Source organism: Neodiprion virginianus, chromosome 3, assembly GCF_021901495.1.
Source record: "Neodiprion virginianus isolate iyNeoVirg1 chromosome 3, iyNeoVirg1.1, whole genome shotgun sequence".
NCBI classification, from domain to species: domain Eukaryota; kingdom Metazoa; phylum Arthropoda; class Insecta; order Hymenoptera; family Diprionidae; genus Neodiprion; species Neodiprion virginianus.
The window spans coordinates 29,123,404-29,148,525 of NC_060879.1; the positions used below are offsets into that span (position 1 = coordinate 29,123,404).

A 25,122-nucleotide genomic window follows, 5' to 3' on the forward strand; every position below is an offset into this window, starting at 1 on the left:
GATTAAATATAGTCGAATAAAACCTTCTTACCTCCAGTCTGCTGTATGCTCATTTAATTATTGTAATTATTTCGCTCTCATCGTCCGATTGATCGTTTCCGAGCTCTTCTGACCCTTCAGAAAGCAGTTCGCTGTCACTTTCGAGTATTCCTAATTCACGCAATTTAGTGATTTCAGAATCATTTCAAATCGCAGAACCTTATTTACTCTGTTGGCGATAATAATCAGAAGCGGTTCGATCGTTAGAATAAATGAAGAAATTGTTATATTGTTCAGGCAATGGAATCAAGGCGTGGTATTTTTCACGGGGAAGACACCGTTGGTGTATGGCCAAGATTGCCCATTTTTTCCTCTTTGAAAACGCGGTGAAAAAGTTTAGGATGATGATTTATTAAACAACGTTAAATGTGTTCGAAGCATCGGTTTGTATGTGTAGGTGTATATATATAATATGTATGTACGGTTGGGTATCGACTATAAGTTTCTGCCTTCAAAGTTTACTGCCCGCGAGCGAGAGAAGGAGAGTGGAGCAGATCGACGACACGGCAATAAGTGAGATGTTCTTTTGTTTCATACCCATTTTTGAAATACACTATCTACCGGTTCAGCTGCTTCCGCTTCCGGCTCCTTGCTAAGTACGTAACATCTACTTCGTGTTTCATATTTATCCTCTGATTTTTATTATTATACCCAGCGTCGTTTCATCTCGTGCATGAAAGAAGTTTTGGAAATGTATGATCAAAGTCCAACGAGCTATCGTTACCGATAACGACATCTCGAGCACAACCTTTTCGAGTCTCAAACGCGTTCTGTAATGAGTGCCCGATGTGATGGAAAGTAGTCCAATTGCAGGAAAGGATTTCCTCGTTCTAAAAGACACTCGATGCATTGTCAAAATTTTCTTCATCGACAGTCGGCCAGCAGTATTTTGACTCGTCATAGGTGTAACCGTTGAGTGTAACAGCCGGATGTAAAGTGTACCCACGAACATATGTAAATTACTTGCGTTTTCGGGACTTCTATGAGTTGTCTAGATTCCGGAATGTGGAAGTCCTTGATTACATACCAGACTCACAAGCAAACCGCACAACCGAGCTGCACAGGGTTCACATTCAAGTGAAAAGGAGTTATAGGAGTGTGGGAGCAACTAGATGCGGAATGGAACCGGCAACGGCAACGGAGCTGACAACACCTAGCTCGTTCAGAGCGCACACTTGCACGTATCTCCGAGACGTGCTGGCTGCATGCACCCCATCGAGCTCGAAGCACGTGTTAAGTAAAATTGGATGTCTGTTAAGACAGATATGTCCCGGTTATAACGTTCTAGGATTATTTCAGCTCCGCGGGCTTGCGGGCGTCGTCGACGAAACTTGATTAAAGCTGCAACGCCAAATCCCGCGTCGTTTGGTATTCGCGTGCAATTTAACACGGGAATGGCAGCGATCATGTAGGATACGATGTACGGCTGGAATTAGCGGCGCGAGTGAGTAACTCTCGAAACGGAATCGAGATGATGACGTGTGTCCGACGAGAAACCGGCCAGCCGCAAACGGACGTTGATAACTGGTTCAACCGTTGCTTTCAGAGACTTATTAGCGAGGATAGTTGGGGTAATGTAGAGAAATGCGACCATTCGGTACCATTTCATCGTTGCTGCTAAGCAAGCACGTCCTGATGGAGTTTATTTGAATTAGCTGGACTCTTGACGCTTCAAGTGTTCGAAAGAAGCTCGAGTATATTACCATTAAAGATACTACCACCGACCGTTTGTATTCTGGTTGAGGTTTCCAAGAACGTGAGATGCTGCCGCTGAGAATTATTACTCGCGTTATCTTGACCGTGTGACTCAGCCTTCTTTTGAGAAACAATAATGGCATTCTAGTTCTTGGTCTTGGTATTTTACACGGCTATTTTTTATGCAAGAACATTTGTTCGTTAGTCGTCTGAGCAATCGGGCACATTAAAGATTCCAACTTTAAAGCCTTCGACTCACGATTATTAGAAAAATATGTCTGCCAGTAAATCGACACTGTGAGGATCGTGTGAAAATTATAAATGAGAAAAAGTGAACTTGGGTGTTAAAGTACGACCCTCGTGGGAACCGAGATATTTTTAACAAGTATGTCAAGTAATGGGATTCCCATCGGATATTGTACACCGATTGATATTACCCACGGGGGAGGGGAAAAATATCGCGACGCTTTTCTTTTTCCGCCGACGTTTTCATTCCCCTTGATACAAACAGATTTTTTTCCTCAAAAGTCCGCCAGCTCCGTAACACTAATCCCGGAGAACGCGGGCTGGCGTAATCCTGCGGTAATCAAGACTCGCGGTAAACTGCTGAGGAATAAATGAGAAAATCATAACTCATCGAAATTTTCACCAGGGTTCAACTCGGCGCAGTTAAATTGTTAAAAAAAAAACAAGAAGAAGAGTGAAGGAATAAAAATGGAAGGCAACAAGGAGAAAAAGAATGAAGAATAATATACGAATGAAAATTTAAGGAGAGAGGTAGGAGGTGAAAAAATCTCGGAAAAGCAAACGCTTGCAAGTATCAAACTACACCATAAATCCACCGTACGGTATAATTTCGAGAATGTATATTACGATCCCTGCACAATTTTCGCGAATCTTATTAAGCGGATCGACGATGCAGCGCAAACTACTTTCTTTTTTGTTACGAGAATGGTTAGGGTGCTACTTTCGCATGTGCCTTCCAATTCGCGTATAGGAATTCTCAGGTGATCGTGGGTGTGGAGGTGGACGGACGTCGGGGGGGTGGAAGAGTTTGGCACGTGGGCCAGGACGCATGCGTTTCGCGTTATTCCTGGAGAACAGCGATCCACGAGCCAGTCACTGTCTGAACTCCGGGTCGCGTTAATGTTGTAATCGAATGCTGCGTAAAAATGACCATAACTAAGTTGTTCCTGATTTTCAGTGTCACTTTGTGGCTGGCTTATGTACCTTGTGTCAAAGGTAGGTGAAAATATTCATTCTATAAATTAATTCCTCGTTACCTGCAGAGGACTCCAAATTTTTCGGTTCGAATAAAACAAAATAAACATCAACGAACAACCATAAAAAGAGAGAGAGAGAAAAAAAACAACAGAATTCCACGATAACCGCAGAATATCGGACGAATATATTTCTATCGTCGCGCGCTTTTTGCTCCATTCCACGACCTCGTATCCTGCGGGGATGTTCGATCGTGACTCGCGAATTTTCGTCACATGCAGTTTACGTGACTCATCGGGGGTTCAGCGATGTTACGACGATGGTGTTTTTCCCCCTCGGCGTTACCTCCGGATTCCGGCAATTCTCAAGAATCTCGTCTGCTCCCCGCGTGTCGGCCCTTTCACCCCCTCCCCTTTCCCTTAGATTTGTCAGACGTATAATAACAACGGTATTCAGGGGTGGGCGCCCGCATGCTCGTGCAAAGTCGCCGCGCACAACGAATCACGGAGATTCGACTATGGGCCCTGAATTTCTGACTTACAATCAGCCAGAAGAGCTGGCCGCGATTGCGCGTTGTCAAGTTACACCGAATGTTCAACGCCGGGTTGTGCTGAGTGCGAGATACGCAGAGGGATAGAGTTCGGCGCGTACGTTATCTCGGGAAAACAATGGGGATACCGTAGTATTGATACGACAGTAAGTTTCGCCGTTGGCGCCACGACTGTGTGCCGGCAAGATGCGGGAGTTCTCCTCTCTTCGTCGGCCGTGCAGCCGTGCGTGAGTCAGTGAGTGAGTGTGTGTGCGTGTGGAGATGTGGGTGTCGGAGGGTGAAGTAGGGTGGTTTTCCTCGCGCATGCGACATTAAAAGAGGTAGCGAGGTGAAAAACTGTCCTTATTCTCCGCAAAGAGTGAACCGCCAGCTGCACACCCTGTTTTCCTCGCATAGAGAAAATGCCGAGAGAACCGCGCGACAACTTCTCTGCCAACTCACTCCTTTCACTGTTCGGCTCGAGGATCCAGCTGCAAAACCGCATTCAGGATTTCACCACCCCGCTACACAGCCATCGTGCTTAGAGTGCGTTTCCTTGCACGAAACCGCATCGCGACGTTTCGGAACGTATTTGCCGAATTGAGGCTTTGTCGTTACTTCAACAGTTTCAATCGAACTTCGTATACAGCTACCGCAAGCTAACTCGTGCGGTTTCACAACGCAACTTTGACAACGGTCACTTTCCTAGATACGATCGATCGAATCAAACGACGCGGATGATTGATTCGATCCTTTGCAACCTTGTTCCACTCGCCGAATCTCTTACGCTCGCGATCCCATGAATCATAAAATTTTGCCTACACACCCCAACGTGGATCGCGCCGACTGATCCCGCCTGTCACAAAATTCAGAAATAGATTGTTTCAACCGTTTCACAAATTTTTCACTTTCGTATCATATCTCACCACGAGTTACGCAGGCGTTCGCAAAAATTTATGCGTTCCTACTTTTACCAACGTTACACCATCGAAATACGTTTCTTTGAATGGTAAAATATTTCATGCTATCTCGTTGACATAATGAATATGAAATCTTTGCACTCGAATTATAACGAGTGTCGACATCAATTTGCACAACACTTTCGATGTATAACTGTACGGATGCGTATGTTGGGTGGAAAGGGCGAAGGTTGTTGTATACTCGTGGCTGAACACCGATTACGATTAAGGCTAATGGTCACCTGCAGGAAACATACGGCACATTGTAAATGGTGTAACGTATAGTGCCATCATCGGGCGATACGAAGCAATAATTTCTCGACGGCAAAGCTTGGGGTCAGGTTATAGTAACATTAGCGAATTAACAACAACCGGTTCGGTTCAAAAGTTCCATAACCTAACGGGGGGGAAAACTAGAAGTCAGTATCCGACCAAATTTCCCTCTCCGCTTTAATCAAAATTTATTGCCCAATAACGAACATACGTGCTTTAAATAGGAGGCGCTCAGAAAGTTAGTTTGGGATCGGTGCAGGATAGGTAGAGGTACATCACTGGGTTATTTTAACTTTCAACGCGCCACCGCACCATTAAGCGAATTAACATACCCGAGCAATCGGGGCGAACTGCGAACCGTAAGCGTGTAAAAAAGAAAACAATCAAATAAAAATAAAAGCAGTAAATAAAGGACATAGTAGAAAGGATCGATATGCACCGAAATCATTGTTCCGAATCGTAGTGAAGCGGCGTGCATTGAGCGCGAATCGCCCGTTGAAAGTTTCACTCCGAGGATGAGATAGGAGGTAGTAAATGGAAGAGAAATCATTCCGGTTCGAGTCGATTTGCGGGGCGAAAGCTTGATGCGTGCAACGTGGATAGCGGTCGGAATCTAGGTGCCTGTACCGGGTCCGAGCCTTCCTCGCCACCCACCACCGCACAGTGCCGATAGATAAAACCAATCACATGGCATTGTACACAGAGAAATTTATTGCCGTAGATTATCTGGCCGGAGTCCAAACACAAACACGTTTCTTTCCCTGCATTGAAAAAGGAGTAGAGATAGTAGTGGAAGCGGCGCGGAAAGGAAGGGATGCCAGGATCGAGGACGCGGAGGAGGAGGAGGAGGAGGAGGAGGAGGAAAGCATGACAGTGGGGGGGGGGGGGGGGGGGGGGGAGAAGAGCCGCGCGGTGGTGACGGCAACAAGGACGAGAGGAAGAGGAGAAAAAGAGCAAGACGGAGGGATGGAGGGACAGACGTAGCTCCGCGGGTCGGGTCGGGGGTGTGCGTTTAAATCTCGCGGAAGTAGAGGATTTCCAGGAGACGTGCATCGCTTTTTATTGTCGGATAGACCATTTGAACAACAGCCAACATGCCAAGCCCCCGCGGAATGTCGGCGCTCCGTAATAGATTTATACCCCGAGAGTTGGGAGGAGCGGAAAAAGATATCTGCTCCGGATCGAGCCTCGACAAAGAAGTTAAGCGGGCGATGCGCGACGGCGAGATATTTCTGCCGGAATGTCCGGCGATGTCAGGAACCTCCGGGGCTTACGCGGCTCATACCCGCGACGTCTCGACTTCTGTAATATTCGCGCAGCGATACTTCCTCGGAACCGGAACAGCTGTAACCTGTGGAAGGGAAGAGAGTGGTGCTTGGCTCGATGACTGGCTTTTCACCTGTAAAGTCTCCTTGTTCATCGCATATGTGCAAGTAAAGCTCGGGCAGTTTTGCTCCGTGTTCGTGATAACACTTCAATGTTTTTACTGCGGTGGATAGTAAACGCCGTCGGCACGAGCGAAACGTACGGCTTTAAAGCTGCAAGCGGGGCCGGCAAGTGTGGCAAATGACGTACCCGAGCGGCTGAAACTCTTTGCAAAATGGAAAATTGGTGCTGCGACTGTAATCTGCGACTGTTTCTTCAAGTTGTGCGCATTATGTGCAGGAAAAGCTTGTTTTATTTCATGTCCCTAAGCTTCCTCGTGGTCCATTTTCAACCGTTAATACACGATGCGTCGCTGAGGAGTGTTATAGTTTTCACGATCGTTGGACGACAAATGCCTGCGCTTTAAATACATACCCACCTCGCTGCTACAACGTAATTTCAGCCACTTAAATATTTTATACTTCATTCAATTATAGCCCTCGCGTATACGTGCGCCATGATGATGATCACCCACTTCATTCCTTATCCCTTGTGAAATTATGCAAGGGAGACTTGGGCTGATGGAACCATTTCATTTTCAAAGACATGCCGCGACTCGGGGGAAAGGGATGCGTGAAGGGTGATTTTTCATTTCATGCGTATCCAGATGCATTTTTTTCTCCCATGTTTCACGGCGAATTATTATTTTTTCACATTCTTACGATATCAATTATTTCCAGGAATAATTGTACGTCGTTAGTACAATTACCCTTGTGAATTATTGAAGATTCGGTATTCTATGCCGGCTAATTGTAGGAAAATTTATCAGAAGTGAAAATCTGTTGGCTTATACCTGCGACATGAATGATGCAGACTAAGATAGAATGAATTTGTCAGTGGCATCCATGATTCAATGCCAGCCTTACATTTGAAACCCTCAATTACCATCCTTGCGTCCTTAACGCTACGTGCAGCTTAAAATATTGAAATGCTACCTTTTGTCCGAATATCCCCACAGGGAGCTCTAATCATTGGATAACATTGATGAGACAATTCACGTCTGTACTTCGCCTTCCAGCCGTGCAGCTGTTGGAAACTAATTTTCGAATATACTGCCAGGAAATTTGAAGACCAATATAATTATATCTGTATATTTGTAGTATTGATAAAAGTAGCGCTATTATTTTAATACACCTATGATATGATATTATCATGCATAGCGAGATATTCCGGTGTCCCAGTTCAGGTAAATGCATCTTCGATTGCGTATTTATGACAGTTCGAGTTGAACGACCGTGTTTTCGGTTCAACGGATACAGGGTAATGAGATAAAAGTTCAGAGCGCGGATTTTCATTTATAGTATAGTGGAATTTCAGGTTTATTCGTTCATAACCGTCGGGAAAATTCCGTATTTATAGCGTAGATGGATAAACCGGGTGACGGTGTCCCATCGTTAATTATTCTGACAACCGACGATTGCTGAACTACGTTGATTATCGTCCGAATTTTCAGTCAATGATAATTCTATTACTATTCCATTAACTATCGTCGTATAAATTGGTGATTACACCTTCATTCGTATGTAAATTCTCCCGTCACTTCTGCCCGTATCGGACGAATCGGAGTCAAAGTGGCGCTGTAGAAAACCCGTAACACGCATGGCAGCCAAGTACGTACACATGCCGGCGGTGTACAGAGCCAAATTTGCGCCATAGCCGACAACCCGGTCAAAGCGGTCGCCGCAGTTCATCCGGGGTCACGTTACCCGTTGCCAGGGATGAGATTCTCTGATTCTCCCTTTCAGGAGCGGAATTCCCCACAACCAAAACTCAAATCGCAAGTACACGCTACTTCCTGGTGTTAGCGCTGCTTGGCGTTGCTTTGAGCCAAAATTTCTAATTGTCTTCAATTTGCATGAAGCTTTGTCAGTGTGTTACGCCTGGCCGCCTCCGGCATTGCTGGTGATTGTGGCACTTGTATTGATGCTAATTTGGCTTTCCACTGATTTCGAAAATTTACCCACCGCGGCACCGTAAGGTTCATACACTGCGCACATTATGCACAACCACACACGTGCGTACGCATATATATATATTGGCGATGCAGGAGAAATACCTTCAGGTATAGAAATGCTATTTGTGTCTTTGAGCAACGTGCGCAGAGGAGAAGGATTTATAGTATAAGAACCTGAGAAGAAAAGGGAGAAGAAGAAAAAGAAACATGGGTAAGAAACGCTAAAGCGGCCTTAATCGCCGTTCCAAATCGGATTTACAAGCGCGGCACTTGCTCGTGAAATTGCTCCGCCGGGGTAGAATTACTTTTTCATAGTTTTGCACTGCAAGTTTTCGTCGTAAGTTATCTATATCTTTCGCGGGACAGTGTGACTTTTTCCCTACATATGTACGCGTATATACGGTATACCTATGTATGCATGCACGTTCGTCGTCCGCCCGAACTTCGTTCAGACTTGGTCGTTCCGTAAATGGTGACAAAAAATCTCAAGTTGAAGTGGTAGTTGCAGGCGGTGGGAATAAAAGTGGTCGCGAAGGAACAGGAATCTGTTCCTTTATACCGTATCCTGCGTCCGATTTGTGAAGCCCTTGAAAAGCTGTAAAAGAGCGGTGGTGGCAGGGAAAAAAAGGGAATAAGGAAAAAAGCACCATAACCCGGTATACCGCGGCAAGCATTCAAACCCACTTAGAGGTTATACCCATCTGCGGATATCTCGCTTAGGGTCCACGACGGGGATGGGGTACGAAGGTACGCGCAAGAGTGTAGACCGCGCACTGTGGTACACGAGTTCTGGAAAGGCTTTAACAAAGTCCGGGCCAGCCCTGGCAACCATCCGAAGCTGTTAACCTAACCTGACAAATATTTACCAAGGATTTAGGCAGGCTTGTGTCTATAGGTGCACGGATGATACACAAGCGTGCGTGGAGCAGAGAACGTGGATGCCCGTGCAGCGAAGCTCTCATCTCGCGCCGCGCCGTTTCATTCAATTCTCGTGATATAATGCAATTGGTTTGGACTTTGTTTGGCAAATCGCTCCGTCTGCGAAGCCTAATAAAAATTAATCCAAAGCTCAATGACGACGATCCCGAGGAACCGGCAGCGGTGGAGGGGCCCGTGATGAGGTCCGGAGGAGTAAAGCGACGAGTTAATCGACTACCTGCAATACCACCCCAATTTCGTTTTACGAGACGTGGCTGGCTGGTTGGCTGGCTCGCTGGCTCGCTGGCTGGCTGGATGTGTGGTGCGGGTGATGGTAGGGTAGGTACGATACTCATAAAACACGCGGTACAACCCTGCAGTAGCCCCTTTGAACGAGGCTCTCAAACTTCACCAGAAAACACCTGGACAATAGTCGACGGAGAGGAGGCTTAACTTGCGACGTAATTTATTTACCATCAAATTCTCGGTTGATGTTTACGGGGCGTAGGAATAAGGCGTATACCCTCCATTGTATCACGAGTCGGCATTTACAAAAGCTTGAGCAAACATCCTGCCACGAAACACGGAAGTTGACTCGTTGCAATGAGTCGCGAGGTATGAATCCCTGTAAACCTCAATGTCCCCGTGATTATTAATAATGAAACTGGGAATGGATTCAACTTAATGTTGGCGAAGCTATATCATATATTATTATGTATAACCAAACGAAGTGACCAATGTGTTCGTTGCGTAAAACGTTGATAAAAAAAAAAAAAATATCCGAAGTAACAGATCAAATCTGGTACAAGTGAGTAGGTAATTCACTTCCCACGAACGCAAGGTTTCGGTCCGTTTATAAATAGAAAATGAAAAATTTAATCTCACGAAAGCTCGTTAAAATACGGCCCTCGGGTTTGCTGACATCGACATTTTGTTCTTTTTTTTTTTTTACTCATATAAGTAATCAGTCAAAAATCAAACGTAGTGATGCTGTCTACATATTTACACACGTATTAATCCAAATTTGAAAGTAGGATAGTGATACGCACAATGTTGTTATTTGACCGTCTAGTGCAACAGACAATCAACTTGGCTGGGCAAAGCGGAAGGCGAAAATAACTAGAGGAATAAAAATATTTGATACTTTTTTGGGAGGGCAATGAGTTACACGTCCTTATTAGTGAAACATTGTACGCCCGTGTACAAACCCTTTGTCCCTTCCTTCTCCGCCACCACCCTCCTTCTCCGTGAATAGCAACAGGCTCAGAACTTGGCTGCAAAAGCTACTTTGCTCCCGGAAAAGCCGTCATTGGGTACTTTGTTCATAAGACACTTGAAGGGCTCCCTGTGATGCGTAAAACATGGCTCGGGGACGCCAAGTGAAGAGGAGAGCGCCTGACGTTCTCGAGAGCATCCTGGCGCCAGACACCCCGAGCACACCTTCAGGGAGAGCGATGACTGAGGGTGGAAAGGTGTTTGCTGTATTAATTTAGCCATCAGAGTCACCGATCCTCGAAGATCCGTTTGGCAGGTGAAAGTCCGCCCGTGCAAACACTAAAGACTCCCGTTCCTGACGACGAGCAAGAAACTCGTCACGTGGAATTTCAAGGATCTGATTGCGGATGTACTTCAGATGTGGTACAGAAACACTGTTTGAAGCGAGTTTGACGGTTGTCGTTAAAATCAAAAGATCGAAACCGATTATTCGAGTACGATGTGATACCATGTTTTCGAAAGAGTGGCGGCGTTGCGAATGGAGTCGAAGGGGGAGACATTGAGATGGCAGAAATTAACGGGGAATAAAAGAAGAGATCAGCAAAGAGAGATAAGAGGGGTACTCGTAGGCGAAGCGAGTCATTTCGGGGGTGGCGCTAATTGGGGGGAAACCGAAGTGACTAGTAACGCTATCCAAACGCAGCATCCATCATTCCCGGTCCTTAGCTCCCCGCTCCTCTTTCACCTCCTCCTCCTCCTCCTCCTCTTCGTCCCACTTCACATCTCACTGTTCCGCCTCGCGCCAAATGAATACGTCGACCCGTGCGAGCCACCCGGCAAAGGAGTTTGCGCGCGCGATTAATCTCACAATCTGGATGGAGTGGCTATGATAGACTCCCATGAATAACTCATGAGCGAGCGAGTACCTGCTTCCCATAGGGACGTTCGCGTATAATTCACCCACTTCATTTGTCCTCATTACTACGCCCGATCATTACCCTACGTTACGTTGCGTTACGTTACGTGGCGTTGGATTACGTCATCTTCAGTTTCGTTTCGTTTTGTTCACGGTAAACTTGACCAATACCTCCTAACAGAACGTATCCCACTCGTATTTCAAGCGCTCGTTGCAGGTACTTACTGAAAATGTAAGGAACCAGTGCACCGCACGTATAAGGTAGTGTAATGTAAGTCAGTGTTGCTGGCCACGGTAGCTAATGCATGGTACGTGCCCCATTGGTATTTGCGTTTGTAACAGGGGAAGGGTACGAGGATCGGGAATGCGAATGGGCAAAGTTTATCTCATAAACGAAGTGAAGTGTATATGGATATGAAATATATGTACGACCTGCTGCGCTGATTAATCTGGTTCCGGCAATGCCACGAGTAGAATAGCTGCTAGTTAATGCCGACTTCGTTACGCGTGCGGTGTGCTTCATGTACGAACTTGCAGTTCGTCACAGCTTCGCGCTTACGTGTACAATACGTATCACGTATAGAAACATGAGCTGGAAAAGTACTGGACGAGTAATTAATTGTTTCTGTACGGCCCGACTTCTTCCCCTGCAGATTTACCAGCGATCGGTTTCGTCCCGTACGAATTGTCAAAGTGCTGACGAGGGCGGGACATTCACGGAGCAGAATGTTCCCTGATGAAACGTGTTAATTTGTTAACCGCAGAGTTGGACGGCTATCGCTTCGGTGCAGGGCGTGGATAACGTGGTTGGTGAACAGGATTTCATCATGGGACCACAGCAGCGCCGCTAGTCCAACTTCAAAGACATTATCGACTGTAACGCGTACGTTTGATAATGGTTGACTCAATGAGAAATTAGTTGCGATCTGTATCAGGTCGTTCCGTGCCTGAATTCACGCGGGTATGTAATGAGATCGGTAAAAGAGGAAAGACTACCGAGAATCGATTATCTGTGTGAAAGAAAAACGCGCGAAACTGAGCGAGGCGCCTAAATCGATTCGTCAGCTTTATTAAATGAAATTATTCTTTTTCTCGTCTTCTTTCTATTCCTCCTTCTCTTTTCTTTGCGACTGATGAATGGGTTTTCGTTTAATGCATTTCCATTTCACTCGGAATATGTTTGTATAGTCGAGGCAGCTGAGCAGCCTTTTCCGGAGGCTGATATCGATTTCTCGTAACGGATAAATTAAATCATCCACCTCGTGAACTGGACAATCTGACGACTGCCTCACTTCACAACAGATGTGTATACATCGAGCTATGTAATATTCGCGTTCCGAAGCCTCTCGCTTATCCGTGGGAATTCCGCGAGGGAGAATTTTCTTCTTGGGAGATTGAAACAATGAATTTCACTCATCCTATATACCGACGGGGGGGAAAATTTCTGACAAATGTCTTTTGTTTAATATCTGCCGTCCACCAATCATTTCTTTCGCTAGCATTCACCCGATTTCATTTGAATTGTAATTTAGTAAAGTAGTTCACTGATCTGCGTATCTTGCAGTTACACTTTGTTGATTATTTATACAATACAGATTTGTTACGATAATAAGACAATCTATCTGACGGTACAACGAATAAAGCGATAGCCTCTCGACTTCGTCGTTGTCAGAGTTCTTAGACCCTAACCGCGGTAACTTTAAAATCAATGAGTAGGTGTATGTATACATCAGTTTAAAATTTTTATATCATACACTAAACATGCGGTCTTCAGGCTTACTCAGAGACCCGAAACATCCCTAAAGAAGTTACCGCTCATCGTAGCATAAAGTTTTGGCTGACACGGCGTTTTGATGGCAAAAATATGTTTCCCCTGCCTGATTCGTTGCAGACGTGCGGATTGGATTGATTATTTTTCACGGAAATGGACAGCTTAATGAAAAAAAATAAGCACACGGCTTATCCTGTTATTTTAAGTAATCATCCCCGAAGTCGAGCAAAAGATGGCAAATGTAAAACTGCAGGCGAATCTCGGCAAGGCGGGTAAGACAGGGTTAAATTGGGTAAGGGAATGTAAGGCCGGGTAAGGTCGAGAGGAAGGCGGAAAGAGGTCACGCAGTATTCTGTTTGACTACGCGTGATTGATTGCCTCGCGTCTTGCGTTCCGTAGAGAGGTAGAGACTAACTCCATTAGCGATCATCCTCTGCCGCAACAGCTTGCAACAGATGATCCGGGCCCGCTCTGCTAGATTAGCAAACAAGGAGGCACCCACCACTTATCTCCCTTCGCGCATACCGCGCCATTTATTCTTTTACGGCTTTGTTAAGTTCACCACGAAGAAGAAACGCCGAGAGGGATGGGCATAGCCGGTGAGGCGTGAGGGACGTGAAACGGAAACCCGGAGGCGCAGCGGAAGCCGCTTCTGCAAAACAACCCACCTTTACGGCTACTCGTATTCGATTGTGCCTCGCGCATATCCGGATGGTTTGTTACACGGTTGTGTAATGATGCTGGAAAACCGTGAAAATAGCGAGTTCCCCGCACGCTTTCGACTCGCGAGTTAAATAGACAAAGCTATTCTTTTTCTATTTGCAAATTACTTTTCCTGCTACCTCGTTTTACATTCTGAAGTTATAAACTCGCTACCAACTCGTGTCGTGCAAATTGATCTACGTATTCCTGGAACGTCACGCGAGAGCTTGCAATTGTTTCAGCATCCTTGAATAACGTTTTGAAATACTCTTGAGGTGCCCGTTCTCTCCGGCGTTATTCTGCTTTTGTGGAATTTTTAATAGAGTAACCTATCTTGAGTGAAATTTGATCACCGAGATACCCTTATGGTAGACAATTTGTAGATCTGGTATACGTAATTCGAACGGAATGGTTAGAGGAGCTTGGATAAGGGAGGGGAAAATGTATTTTTAAAGGAGTGTCCTTATCTCGCGAACCATTTGTGAGATTTGCATGAATTTTTCCTCAGTTATGGTATCAGTTCTATCCACAGTGCAAAATCCCGCATTACGCGAAGAGACCGTTTAACCATAACGGCCATAGCTATTACAGTTTGATTTAATAATTCTCACAAAAATGTCGTGAATGCGGTGAGAGAATTTTCCAATTTCATGGAATTTCAATCGTTGTAGACTGTTCTGGGAATAATTTCTCAAATTCACGACAAGTGTAGGTAGTTCAATGAAGAATTGGAAACAAAAAAATCGTTCTAATATAGCGTCGTCGCATTTGAGCTCTGTCGTTTCTGAATTACAGTTGTCGACAAATCGGCGAAAATCATGTGTCGCGATCGGAGGAACCAAACATGTGCTTCGAACTCTTATACATATAACATACATGGCATGTCTACAGCAGTAAAAGCTTCTGAGTTTATTACCGATGGATACTAACAATCTTCTAAGTAGCCAGATTTCGATATTGACTGGATCTGCGATCATTCACGATTACGCGGGAAGCTATCATTGTTACTGGAAATAAATCATCCTTACAAAACCTCATATGTCTTCAATCCGATGATTTCTTTTGCGCAATGACACGAGCAATCCATCAACAACAGAAGGCCTGGATGTAATAAGGGCACAAATGGAAAGTTGTAATTTCGAGAAAGTCGAGCAAATGCTAGTGTCGTAGTCATTCGTAATGCATGTATTTGTATTTTCCGATATCAGCAGGTTCGTATACGAATGAATTTGTTTTTTCTTATGACACTTGCGAAATGAGTCTCATTTATGGGATTACGAGCCTCGATTGTTCTGAACTTCCTTTTTGTTCAAAATAATCCAGCACTTAGTAAGCACTCCTGGAAGATTGATAACTACCCACTGACAACTTGTTCACAGTAAAAAAAAAAAAAAAATGTACCAGAATTGACGATATTGAAGACCGCGCGTGGTCACAAGCAGACTAGCTTTCAGGTGTAAAATTAACACGTTGCTGAATTTCTAGTGTCACAAGTTGATGTCACAACGTGCAAGAGGCTACACAGGAGGTGTAGAATTACCGGAATTAGTAGCTATATTCATGATTGAAATTTCTTAAAAATATTGATTATTTTGTTGTCGCAGCGTGTTACAATTACAGATTTGCAGTCGACGCACCCAAGTAAGAGTCTTGTGATATACTATCGTTAACCAAAGTTAGTTGGTTAAATTCCTAAGTAATTGAAATGAGCGGCTTCGTCAGGGTTGTTATTATACCCTTGAGTCCGATTTTTTGCGGGAGAAATGATTGTCAGCCTACGTTTGGTGGCTGTCTATGGTATTTGTAATAACTCCCTTTTAGTATTAAAGCAGTGGCGTAAGCCTATTACACTGAATTATCCCAGTCAGAACAAATTAATCCTTTCGACTCTCTACTAGTGTGAAAAGAAATGTATCGCGCTACACGAACAGTGTGATGGAATAGTTGTTGTCACAATTTACACCAAAACCAACCATTCATCACCGATGGATGTGTCAATTAGTAGTTTATACTCATAACGGTGCTGATAATTATTATTGAATACCGTTTCTTCTTTCACCACATTCGAAGTGTAGTTTTTGGTTTCTGACACACCGTTGTACTTTACACCATCAGTTTTTTACAGTGTAGATGTATTCGAAATGAATGATCGGGCGTTCTGACTGAATATCGACATAAACCGACGTCACCTGACGGGAAGAAAACGTCAGGCTCCCCATTTGTTTGACAAAGTGATAGCATTATGGGCGCCACGGAAGGTGGACCCTGATATTTGCCACGCATGTTGTTTCCGGTTAAGTGATAGATCGCGATAGTTCACGGTTCGGGGGCGATCGGAAAAACGTCGTGATATTCCAGGGTCACGGGCCGACCTATTCGATGGAGCGTCCAATAGCCAGGTAACCGGTTTCATCTCCATCTATCAGTTGGAAAAAAGTGAAATTCACAGTTACATGAGTTATTGTAACGGTTACCAAGGAAGGTAATGTGAACGGACGTCCTGACGCTACGTGACGAATAAAGGTCTGATAAATGACAGTGCAGATTTATCAATCCCGTACGTATTTTCGCACGAGCATGTACTCACGCAGTTTTAAAAACATTAGGCAGAAACAAGGTAGTCGTTTTCGCATTACCGACTCGGGGTTGAGTTGATTTCCGGTTTGAGCATTAGCGATCGTACGTTTATAACGAAGATACCGTGACCAGACGATGAAGGATTCCTGTTCGTCCTTGTAATCCAGGCGCGTTACGGCTTTCCTTGTGACCAACGGGTGATGGGTAATTCTGTAAAGCAGCAAATCTGCGGCCTGTTTTCAGAAACAAACCGCATTTTCGTTACAAAACACGCAGGAAAGCACCGCTGCTGCTGCTGTTTTCTCGGATATCTCTCTTCCCTCCCTTTCTGTGTCCGCTGAGGGGGTCGTAAGCCGATTTGCGAATAACCCAAACTACGGGGGTAGGTATACACGCGACGGAGTAACGCTTCCTAAAATATCAACCGCGAAAGGCTTGTCAAGGATTTTAGAGTCGGCTTTTCTACAAGTACGGTATAATTTTATGAACCTTCAATTCCGCAGAAATGTTTAACGCCGATGATCCTCGAGCGGAAATGCTGTTCATCGTCGGTACAGCGACTAAAAAGATCATACAGATTTCTGGTGAATTCATCTTGTGAAAGAAAATACGCAAGCAGCGGAATTCATCAAGTCTCCGAGGAGCAGACATTCCACCGTTCATCATAAATTCAAAGGCATGAATAAATTGCTGGAATTGCAGGTGGACACAGGATCCGGTTGTGAGAAATGCGCTGGCAAACTGAAGGAATTCGGTACAGCGATGCAGATTGAAAATGAGCTGCATGCATGCGCTTTTCCCGGCTTTATTGTGCTCCTTGGAGATCAACAAAACACACACGTTCGTGTAAAGGGAACAGATTTAACGGTATCGGGCAGTCACCCTGCCCAACTTCCCCTGCCAGCTTCCTGAAACCTTTTATCCCTTACCTCGCACCCTCGCGAGGACACGCTATAAGTATTTGAGCCGCTCCAAACTCTGGCTTGAAATTTTCTTCACGTATTCTTGTTGCCGGGGCCGCGAGATTTTCTCATTGATATTGGTAGCGACCGAAACTCGATAAATCGAAAGTCGCTCTCGAAACTTCAATCGAAAAACCTGTCAGAGCCGGTGAGTGAGCGTGTCTCGATCAATTATGCCCTGCGAGCGAAGTAAAGCACACGATGCGTTTTTTCAACCGACAACAAAACACAACGTAATTACTGACCACACGTGGGAAATTACGAGCAATATAATCGACCGCAGGATTCGCTGCAGCGGCGTGTATATACATACCTATACATCCATACACGTACAGCACCGGTGGCTCGATCCTATGATAGATTTTACTGGCAGCTGCAGAGATAAATTTCTGATCTACGGCTATCCGTCGCCGAGAAACTGCTTCATAAAATGTACGCGATAAGAAATACATTACCCTTCCCCAGCATCTCTGACTATTTTTGATCATAAAAAATCTTTAGTATCGGAGAACTTCTCTGTAAAATAATAAGGATATTCTATTTTTAATTTTCTAATACATCGTGTGAATGATCGATGCAGAAGGTGAAACAAAGTGGACTGCACGGTGAGTAACCGGTTGCCTCAGTTTTCACAGGATTTTACTCTCGTTCGAAGTTGGAGCGTCAAATGTTCCCGAAGACGACGTTGTATACCTATAGCGTGAAAAGACGTCTTGGATATCTTTGAAGTAATAAATTTGACGCTCAATCTCACTTGAAGCCGCATTACTGTGCACACGAGTCGAACTTCAATTATTAAGTCCTCTCGACGTTAATGATCGTCTGTGCAGCAGTGCTCTATTCCTCGCGCAAGACTTGCATTTAACAAGAATTTTCAAGTGGCAACGACAGAGGGAAAATTTGAACAAAATTGAAATATAAATCGAGCGATAACTCGTCGTTAATATTTAGCCGTGAGACGCGTGTGTTCTGCATCTTTACTACGCTCGCAACTTTCTTCGCAGGTTATATACAGCCGCCTCCATTTAATAAACGTATTGCGCGCCTCGGCTAAAGCAATGAAGAAGTTTAAAACAATCAATGTTTCACAGCTAGCTCACAAATTACAAATTCATTTCAAAACTGCCGGTGAATAGCACCGTGCTACACCTGCACCATCCTGCAGCTTTACCTAAAGCTCAGCTGTGCCTGTCTACGACACATGTATAAGTTTCGATCTCTCCTTTAGTGCGGAGTCAAGCACTTTTATATTGTAATTTTTCACACGAAATGTCAGCCTGGCACAAAGGCAGCAAAAAACGATTTAACAACGTTACAATAATTCACGAACCCCAGCCAGACTTCAGGAACAGCGTATAACTCATCCTGGACAAATTTCAGTTGACTGGTCGGCACGCCAAGCATCCAAGACAACATTATTTTTTACAAATATTCTTCAGTGCCTTTCTAACTCAATTGGTTCGCTCGAAATGCTTCGTGCAAATTGAAATAATCTTTGGAATTGTGAAACAGAGACGCAAGTTGTATAAGAACAATTCTAAGCTTTCACTGAGCAGGGAGCTTTTTTTATGTACATCCGTTGTATTCGATAAAGTAAGAAATCGTCCGCTAGCAGTCTACACCGGTAAACATCATAATCAATTTTCTTCCGTCCTTTCATTCGAACGTTTCAAAGGTGGATATCTAGCGCCGCAGGCAACGACCCTGATTATCGGAACTAATCCCTTAACACAGCTGTTGTAAGAAGTCGGATCCCGAGTTCTATATCGAAGAGCGGCGGTTTCGTTAGCAGACGGCTTTAATCCGAAATGCAGCAAAGTTCCTCCGGGTGTTCGGGCGGGGCGAGGTGAGGGCAATTGGCTGTGCCACGCGGACAGAATAGAGTTGGGACGCAATTTCATGACAGCGTCTAGAGATGATTGGATCACTGGAGTCGGGCTCGATAACCACGTAGGTATGTGAGGTCCTTCCTCAGTTTCCTCCAGTGTCATCACGGGCCTCAAGAACTATACCGTCTTATAAATATATAACTTCATTACCCGCGGCGTATACTTTATACATATATATGTATATATATTGTATATATATATACCGCGCCTTGTCTCGATTATCCGTACTTCTGCCGGTGAAATAGAACCCCGATGTCACAACGACGCCGGTATTTTCCAAGCCGTTTGTACAACACTCGCATTCGGTTGAGCCATACCCGCGCACACAGACACACACACACACACACCTAGGGATAAAGCACCGATGCCCGACTATGACGTAGTAGCGAGAGTAGCTAGACGCCCGACTCCGTCGACCGAGCGACCGGACCTTTGGTAATTTGGGCAGGGAAGCCGAAGCTGAAGCTGAAGTGAAACTTGTAGAGCGAAAGCTAATGAGGTTCATCGTCATCATCTCTCGACATTAATTATAACCCGAGGTTGGCTTCGGGGATTAAAAAATTAAGAGAACCCGCCTCGCGGTATGACGTATGCCTGTAACCTATGTACAGTAAAACCTGTTTTTGGTGAGCTCGTCAAGCTTCCAGAGACCTGTAGTAAAAAACTTTTTCCCCTCAAAACGAGCCCAGCCCTGTTGACTTTGTCCCACGTGAAATATTAATGCTCGGATAGGAATATCAAATTATGTGTTCGAGCTGATCCGAACGGATTGAAGTAAAATAGCGACAGGCGAATCACCCGATCCCACAAGTGAGAACTCAACTGAAGCGAAATGAATTTTCCATTATCAACCGTTGCGATCCATTTTTCACGTGCGTACGTATATTTCTCATCGATTTTGTAACACAGTTCTGTATCGTATCGTTCTCCTCCAAATTACTCTTTCAGTGGATTATGCATAATTGAAACACCTTCGGTTGAATTCGGTTGGTATACAGTTACGGATAGTTCTATATGATGCTAATAAAGGCTTGATTAAGGCGCTCAATGATAATTGGTGGGTCATATCGTCGGACGGAGAATAAACCTGACTGTTAAATGTGACGGGTAACTTTCGGTTCGGAACGTCTGCAGGGAATTTGAGGGAAATAAGGAAGCACGATCTTATTATTAACCCTGCAACGTCATACCGGGTTACGTTAACCGCAATCAGTTTCGCGAATGGTCCTCATACCTAAGCCGCGTGGGGTAGAGAATCTTTAGTACATTTAGTACCAGAAGATTTATGACTTCCTGATCCAGGTATTCGTTTCTTTTAATATCTGGCGCGTCGATTAAGAATTAACAAAAAAACATGTGTGGTGCCAAACCTAATGCAATTATCTACTGAGTTCGGCTCCTTTCTTACAACGAGACCAAAATTTTGCAAATATTTATTGGTGCCACATGTGGTCTGTTGAAAAATATTACCGTATAGTTTTTTCAGTTGATACACGGTTATCGTCAATTTCGATCGAATTTCAAATCGTACGAGGTTGCCAAATTCTGAAAACATCCGAGTGAAGAAGATGAAGTATAAACGTGCAGCTAGGTTTTTGCACAGTTTTACTGATTGATGTTTAAGGCCCGCAAAAAGGCTGAAAAATTATTCTTTCTCATTTACCCTGCGATGAGGAATCACAGTGAATTGAGAATAACGAGAATAGTGACAAGCAGATCATTTCTACGGCAGTAACACATGCTAATATCACACCATAGAGAGTGGAAAGTTTTGCGTGAACAGTTTTAAAGTAATTTGCCCAAGATCACGCGATTAGGATAAGTTTGTAATTACTTGGCGGTATAACGGCAGAGGTATGTACGTACCTACGTACGTGCGAACTATAACGCAGCTGTGAACTCGGTTATATTCTATTATGCATCGGGGTGGGAAGACGGCGTAAGTTCCGTCAATTTGGATCTACCTCCCGACAAGTCGCACGTATAATGTAAGTATCTGGATACACCGAACGTGAAGATCCTCTACGTCGGCTTTTCTGGCGAAAAGGAGGCGGGCGTAGATACGTGAGAGGATGTAGACGGGGAATCGGCTCGAAACGGAACAGTGTAGGTACGTAAGGGAATATACGCGAATCGGATACTTACTCGCGCCGTGTGCTTCGCGACGAGCATTTCCAGTTGCCAACGCATCGTTATACTGTTTGCCATTTTACGAGCATGTTAATTTCATTTCGTTTCCAGCTTCACTGCGTCTTCGTTCATTGTAATACTACGTCAACATTCTGTATTCAATTTTCTTTATACCAGGCGTCACATCCACGCCAGCTTGCAAAACAACGGAGTTGCAATTTTCCACGTATTACACAGTTGGAACTTGATACCGAGAGATGGCATTCATTCGATTCTGGTCGGATGGATCCTGACTCATCCCTTCTGTTTTAGGATTTAATACGCGTTAAAAATATCCGTAAATTTACAGCATCAATTTCAAATAACAGTCAAGATGTTTTCATATGAGGTTTGTTACAGAGACAAGGAGAAAAAAAATCATTAAACCAATTCTTCTTTCATCCCTTTCTCACCGGTTCAGCAAACGTGAAAATGAACAAAAGCACATTTGGTTTCCGCTTTCAAATGAGAAAGACGCGTTGCCGGTATGTCTCGCTTTATCGGAATAAACCATTCGAAAATCCTACGCATAAATTTCTGTCTCTCGGAAGGAATGATTTCCGTAAAATGGTCCATTCTGCTTCACCTCGGTCCGTATACCCTATACCCTGAAGGCAAAGGTGATCAAGCTTTCAAATTCGACGCCTTGTGTTCTGGAGCTTTGTTTCCTGATGAACTTGACACGGTCTGAATATTTCCTTCGACACCCGGTCGTAATGTTGCGTTCATCTTTCGAGTTCCTTCAAACGGACACAAGTACAAATACCCGGGAAAATTCTTCGATCAAACGTGATACCGAATCCGAAACTGATACGAGGTGCATCACGCATGCGTATCAAAACTTATAGTGCCGAGCAGATTGGTGATCTAGTTTGTACCACTCTTTTATTTGTGACGCTTACTGTAGGTTCTAACCGCCGATGCGTTTTATAGGTCGGTTTGATGCTATCTTTTCTAGGAAGACATACTCAAACGGCGATAATAACATAGATACTCGTGTTAAGAAACCATTAACGAAGGGGTGCCGCACGCGTTTAACTACCTGCAAATCTAATCTTAATAATCGTTAACTGCTCTTTTCCTCTTAATTAAAGCTATTAAATTCCCCTTGCGCCAAGTCCGAATTGCGTGACGGTCGTATCTGTAGATTGGTCGTAATAATTAAACAATTTCACAAGCTGTCGTACGTGTATGTTAATCGTAAGCCCCATTATACTCGAAAGGTGCGAACGTATCCAGTTGATAGTCGTGGCGCGAACGTCTTGGAGAGAAAATTTGACCCACCGTTCGGTGAAATTTTCTCTCCTTTTCCTAACCTTGTAAAATATGTATGCAAACGAAAACTTCCACGTCGCTTACAAAAAAGTTTAGGCCTTATTTTCGTCAACTTTGGGGGCTTAATAACTGAAAATATGCTTTCCAAATGCCAAGGGTGGCGAAGAGAGTGGAGATTCCGATCAATCACGGCGGCGTAGCTACTCCGTCGTCAAGAGCCTGCAAACTTTTCTGAATAATTTTCCAATACGATTTTCTCATCTACATGCAATATATAGTGGAGACTATTCAAACACAACGTTCGTACATACTTTGAATTATTTTCCTCGCCTCCGAAAAGTGAAGAATTTCTTTCCGATCGTGATAAAATTTGTTGAACAATTTTTCTCCGCATGGCCAAATATAGCGGAAATTAGATTTTCCATCAGAGTATTAAATTCAGCATAAACCTCTCGAAGGGTAGTAAAAATCTGTCTAGCGGACGAAGTGAGATTTTCTTACCAAAAAACAATCGAAAATATGAGCAAAAAAGAACAGAACCGGTAATTCATTCGAAACCATTGAAGATATTATGTACCCACTACGGTTAATGGTGAAATAATTTCACCGATAACGAGTCGGTGGAACCTGTGCGTATAATAGGTTTATACCAAAAAGTGAGAGCCCGACTTAGTCAACACAAAAGAAGTCGCTAGAGCCTCTGTCTTTCGAGAATAACGGTCGAATTCAGTCACAATGGAAACAGGTTGCATAGCCCTTTACCGAGTTGAGAAAGGACAGCGATTCGTATATCAGTGAGGATCCATCAATCATCGCGTTCGTTGTTAATAGAATGACAAAAAGCCGATACTTCATAACGAAGAAGGAAGAACGTTTCCCCGGTAATAAGTGGGTATATACCAAGTAAGAAAGGGCAGAGTTAAGTAATATAATTGACTTAAATATGCCGTTCCCGCTGTGTGAGCACATTACTTTTTCACTTTACTTTCATAACTGAAACTGTTGAATATTAATGCTAGTGCGCGAAGCTCCTTGAAGCTTCTTAGCCGAGCTACTTTCAGGTCTTTTCTTTTTTACAGTTCAAGAAAGCTCAGCTGTATTACCGGCAGCCGGGATCTAGCCTTAAAATGTCTATGAATTCATGAAAATTGACCAGACAGTTATAATAATCACGTTATTACGAGCCGTAAGCCGCGAGTATTGCGCCGACTCAATGACCGGAAACTGAAAAGTGTCAAGAATAATAATTTTTGACATACATACCAAGCTTCTGCACGATATAATGTAATGCGAAATTAATGAACAGTAACAGTTTAGTTTCAGGAGAATTGAAAGACGCTGCACTTTTATCAGGTGTACGTCAACTACAGACTGGTACTATATAGCTCGTTAAAAGGAGAAGCGAGGAAAGCGAGGCAACGAGGTTGACAACGACGGTGATTGGGCAAATCGTGAGCTTGAGTCTGTGACTAAGGACGGTCGTCCTGCAGATAGTTCGGGGGGCAGAGGGTGGGTTAGGGGGAGATATTTGAGGGTGGAAAAGCTGGAGAGAAGAAATCAAGGATTTCCAGAAGGCCGTCAATTAATACGTTCATAAAGTCGAGGAAACTCTCGTCGACAGGGACAAAGCGTTTGGGAGACTGCGAAAGCTAGATTCTCATCTCTGGAAATGACGTCAATTGTGGAGTTCCGCCCTGATTTTTCCCGAGATTCCCCGAGCAGCGTCGGCGTCGGTATCCTCGATTTACTTGGGTACAAAAAAACGCGGTAAAATCCGGGCGAAGCGACTTATACGAGGGGTGGAAGTGATAAGGCGTAGACGGGGAAGAACCTCCTGCACGCATCCTCGCGATGAGCCAAAGTCATCCGGGACTGACTCCTGCAATTTCGGTTCAACAGCGGCGACCGCGGGGCATTTTATTTCTGTTTGCTAATGCGCCAAGTTTTAAATGTAGATGGATGAGTCGAAGCGTTTGAAAAACGGTTCACCGTCTTTCTACCGCTAAAATGTCGTTTTATTACTCGAGTAAAGTCGCCTCCGGCACCGAGTGGCGGCGGGGGCTTTGGGGGGGTGGTGGGGGGACTCTGCTTAATGTGCGGCCTGGATTTATCTGCCGGTAATCAATCGTGCAAAGGGGACACAGACCACAAGGGCGCAATATTTATCACGTCAAATGCTTCATTTGCATGATTTATGTGCCTTCGAATAGTAGAAATACTGGATTATTTATAAGACTTGATATTTACATATAATAACTGTAACTCACAGTTGGAAAAAGTTTCGGTCCAACGCCGCCCGTCGCGAATGAACCACTCCCGGAAAAGTTTTCACGCTTGCCTCTATAACACTTTACTATACATATACGTAAATACAGGTATGTACATACACACGCAAACACATATATATATATATATATAGAAAGAGAGGGAGAGAGAGAGAGAGAGATAATATAATAGTGCCAAACTATATTCCCACGAAATACTCGAGTACGTCTGGAGTAGATGAAAAAATGTCTGCACCTTTTCGATTTCGCGCAGAGACGTGACATATGTATAGTTGTTGTTTTTACGAACCAGCATCCCCTGGTTAATATACGTCATAATAATGAATAATAATAACAATTATGACTCGT

At 44.2% G+C, this 25,122-nt stretch overlaps 1 protein-coding gene across 1 annotated transcript in view; it reads left to right on the forward strand.

The window, feature by feature from the left end:
• The first annotated feature begins 2,865 nt into the window (after nucleotides 1-2,865).
• LOC124300486 (lachesin-like) overlaps nucleotides 2,866-25,122 on the forward strand; it is a 137,848-nt gene continuing 115,591 nt past the window's right edge. Inside the window, exon 1 of the mRNA XM_046754651.1 lies at nucleotides 2,866-2,976. Coding sequence (XP_046610607.1) covers nucleotides 2,907-2,976 — 70 coding nt within the window. The 5' untranslated portion in view covers nucleotides 2,866-2,906. The remainder of the gene's footprint in view (nucleotides 2,977-25,122) is intronic.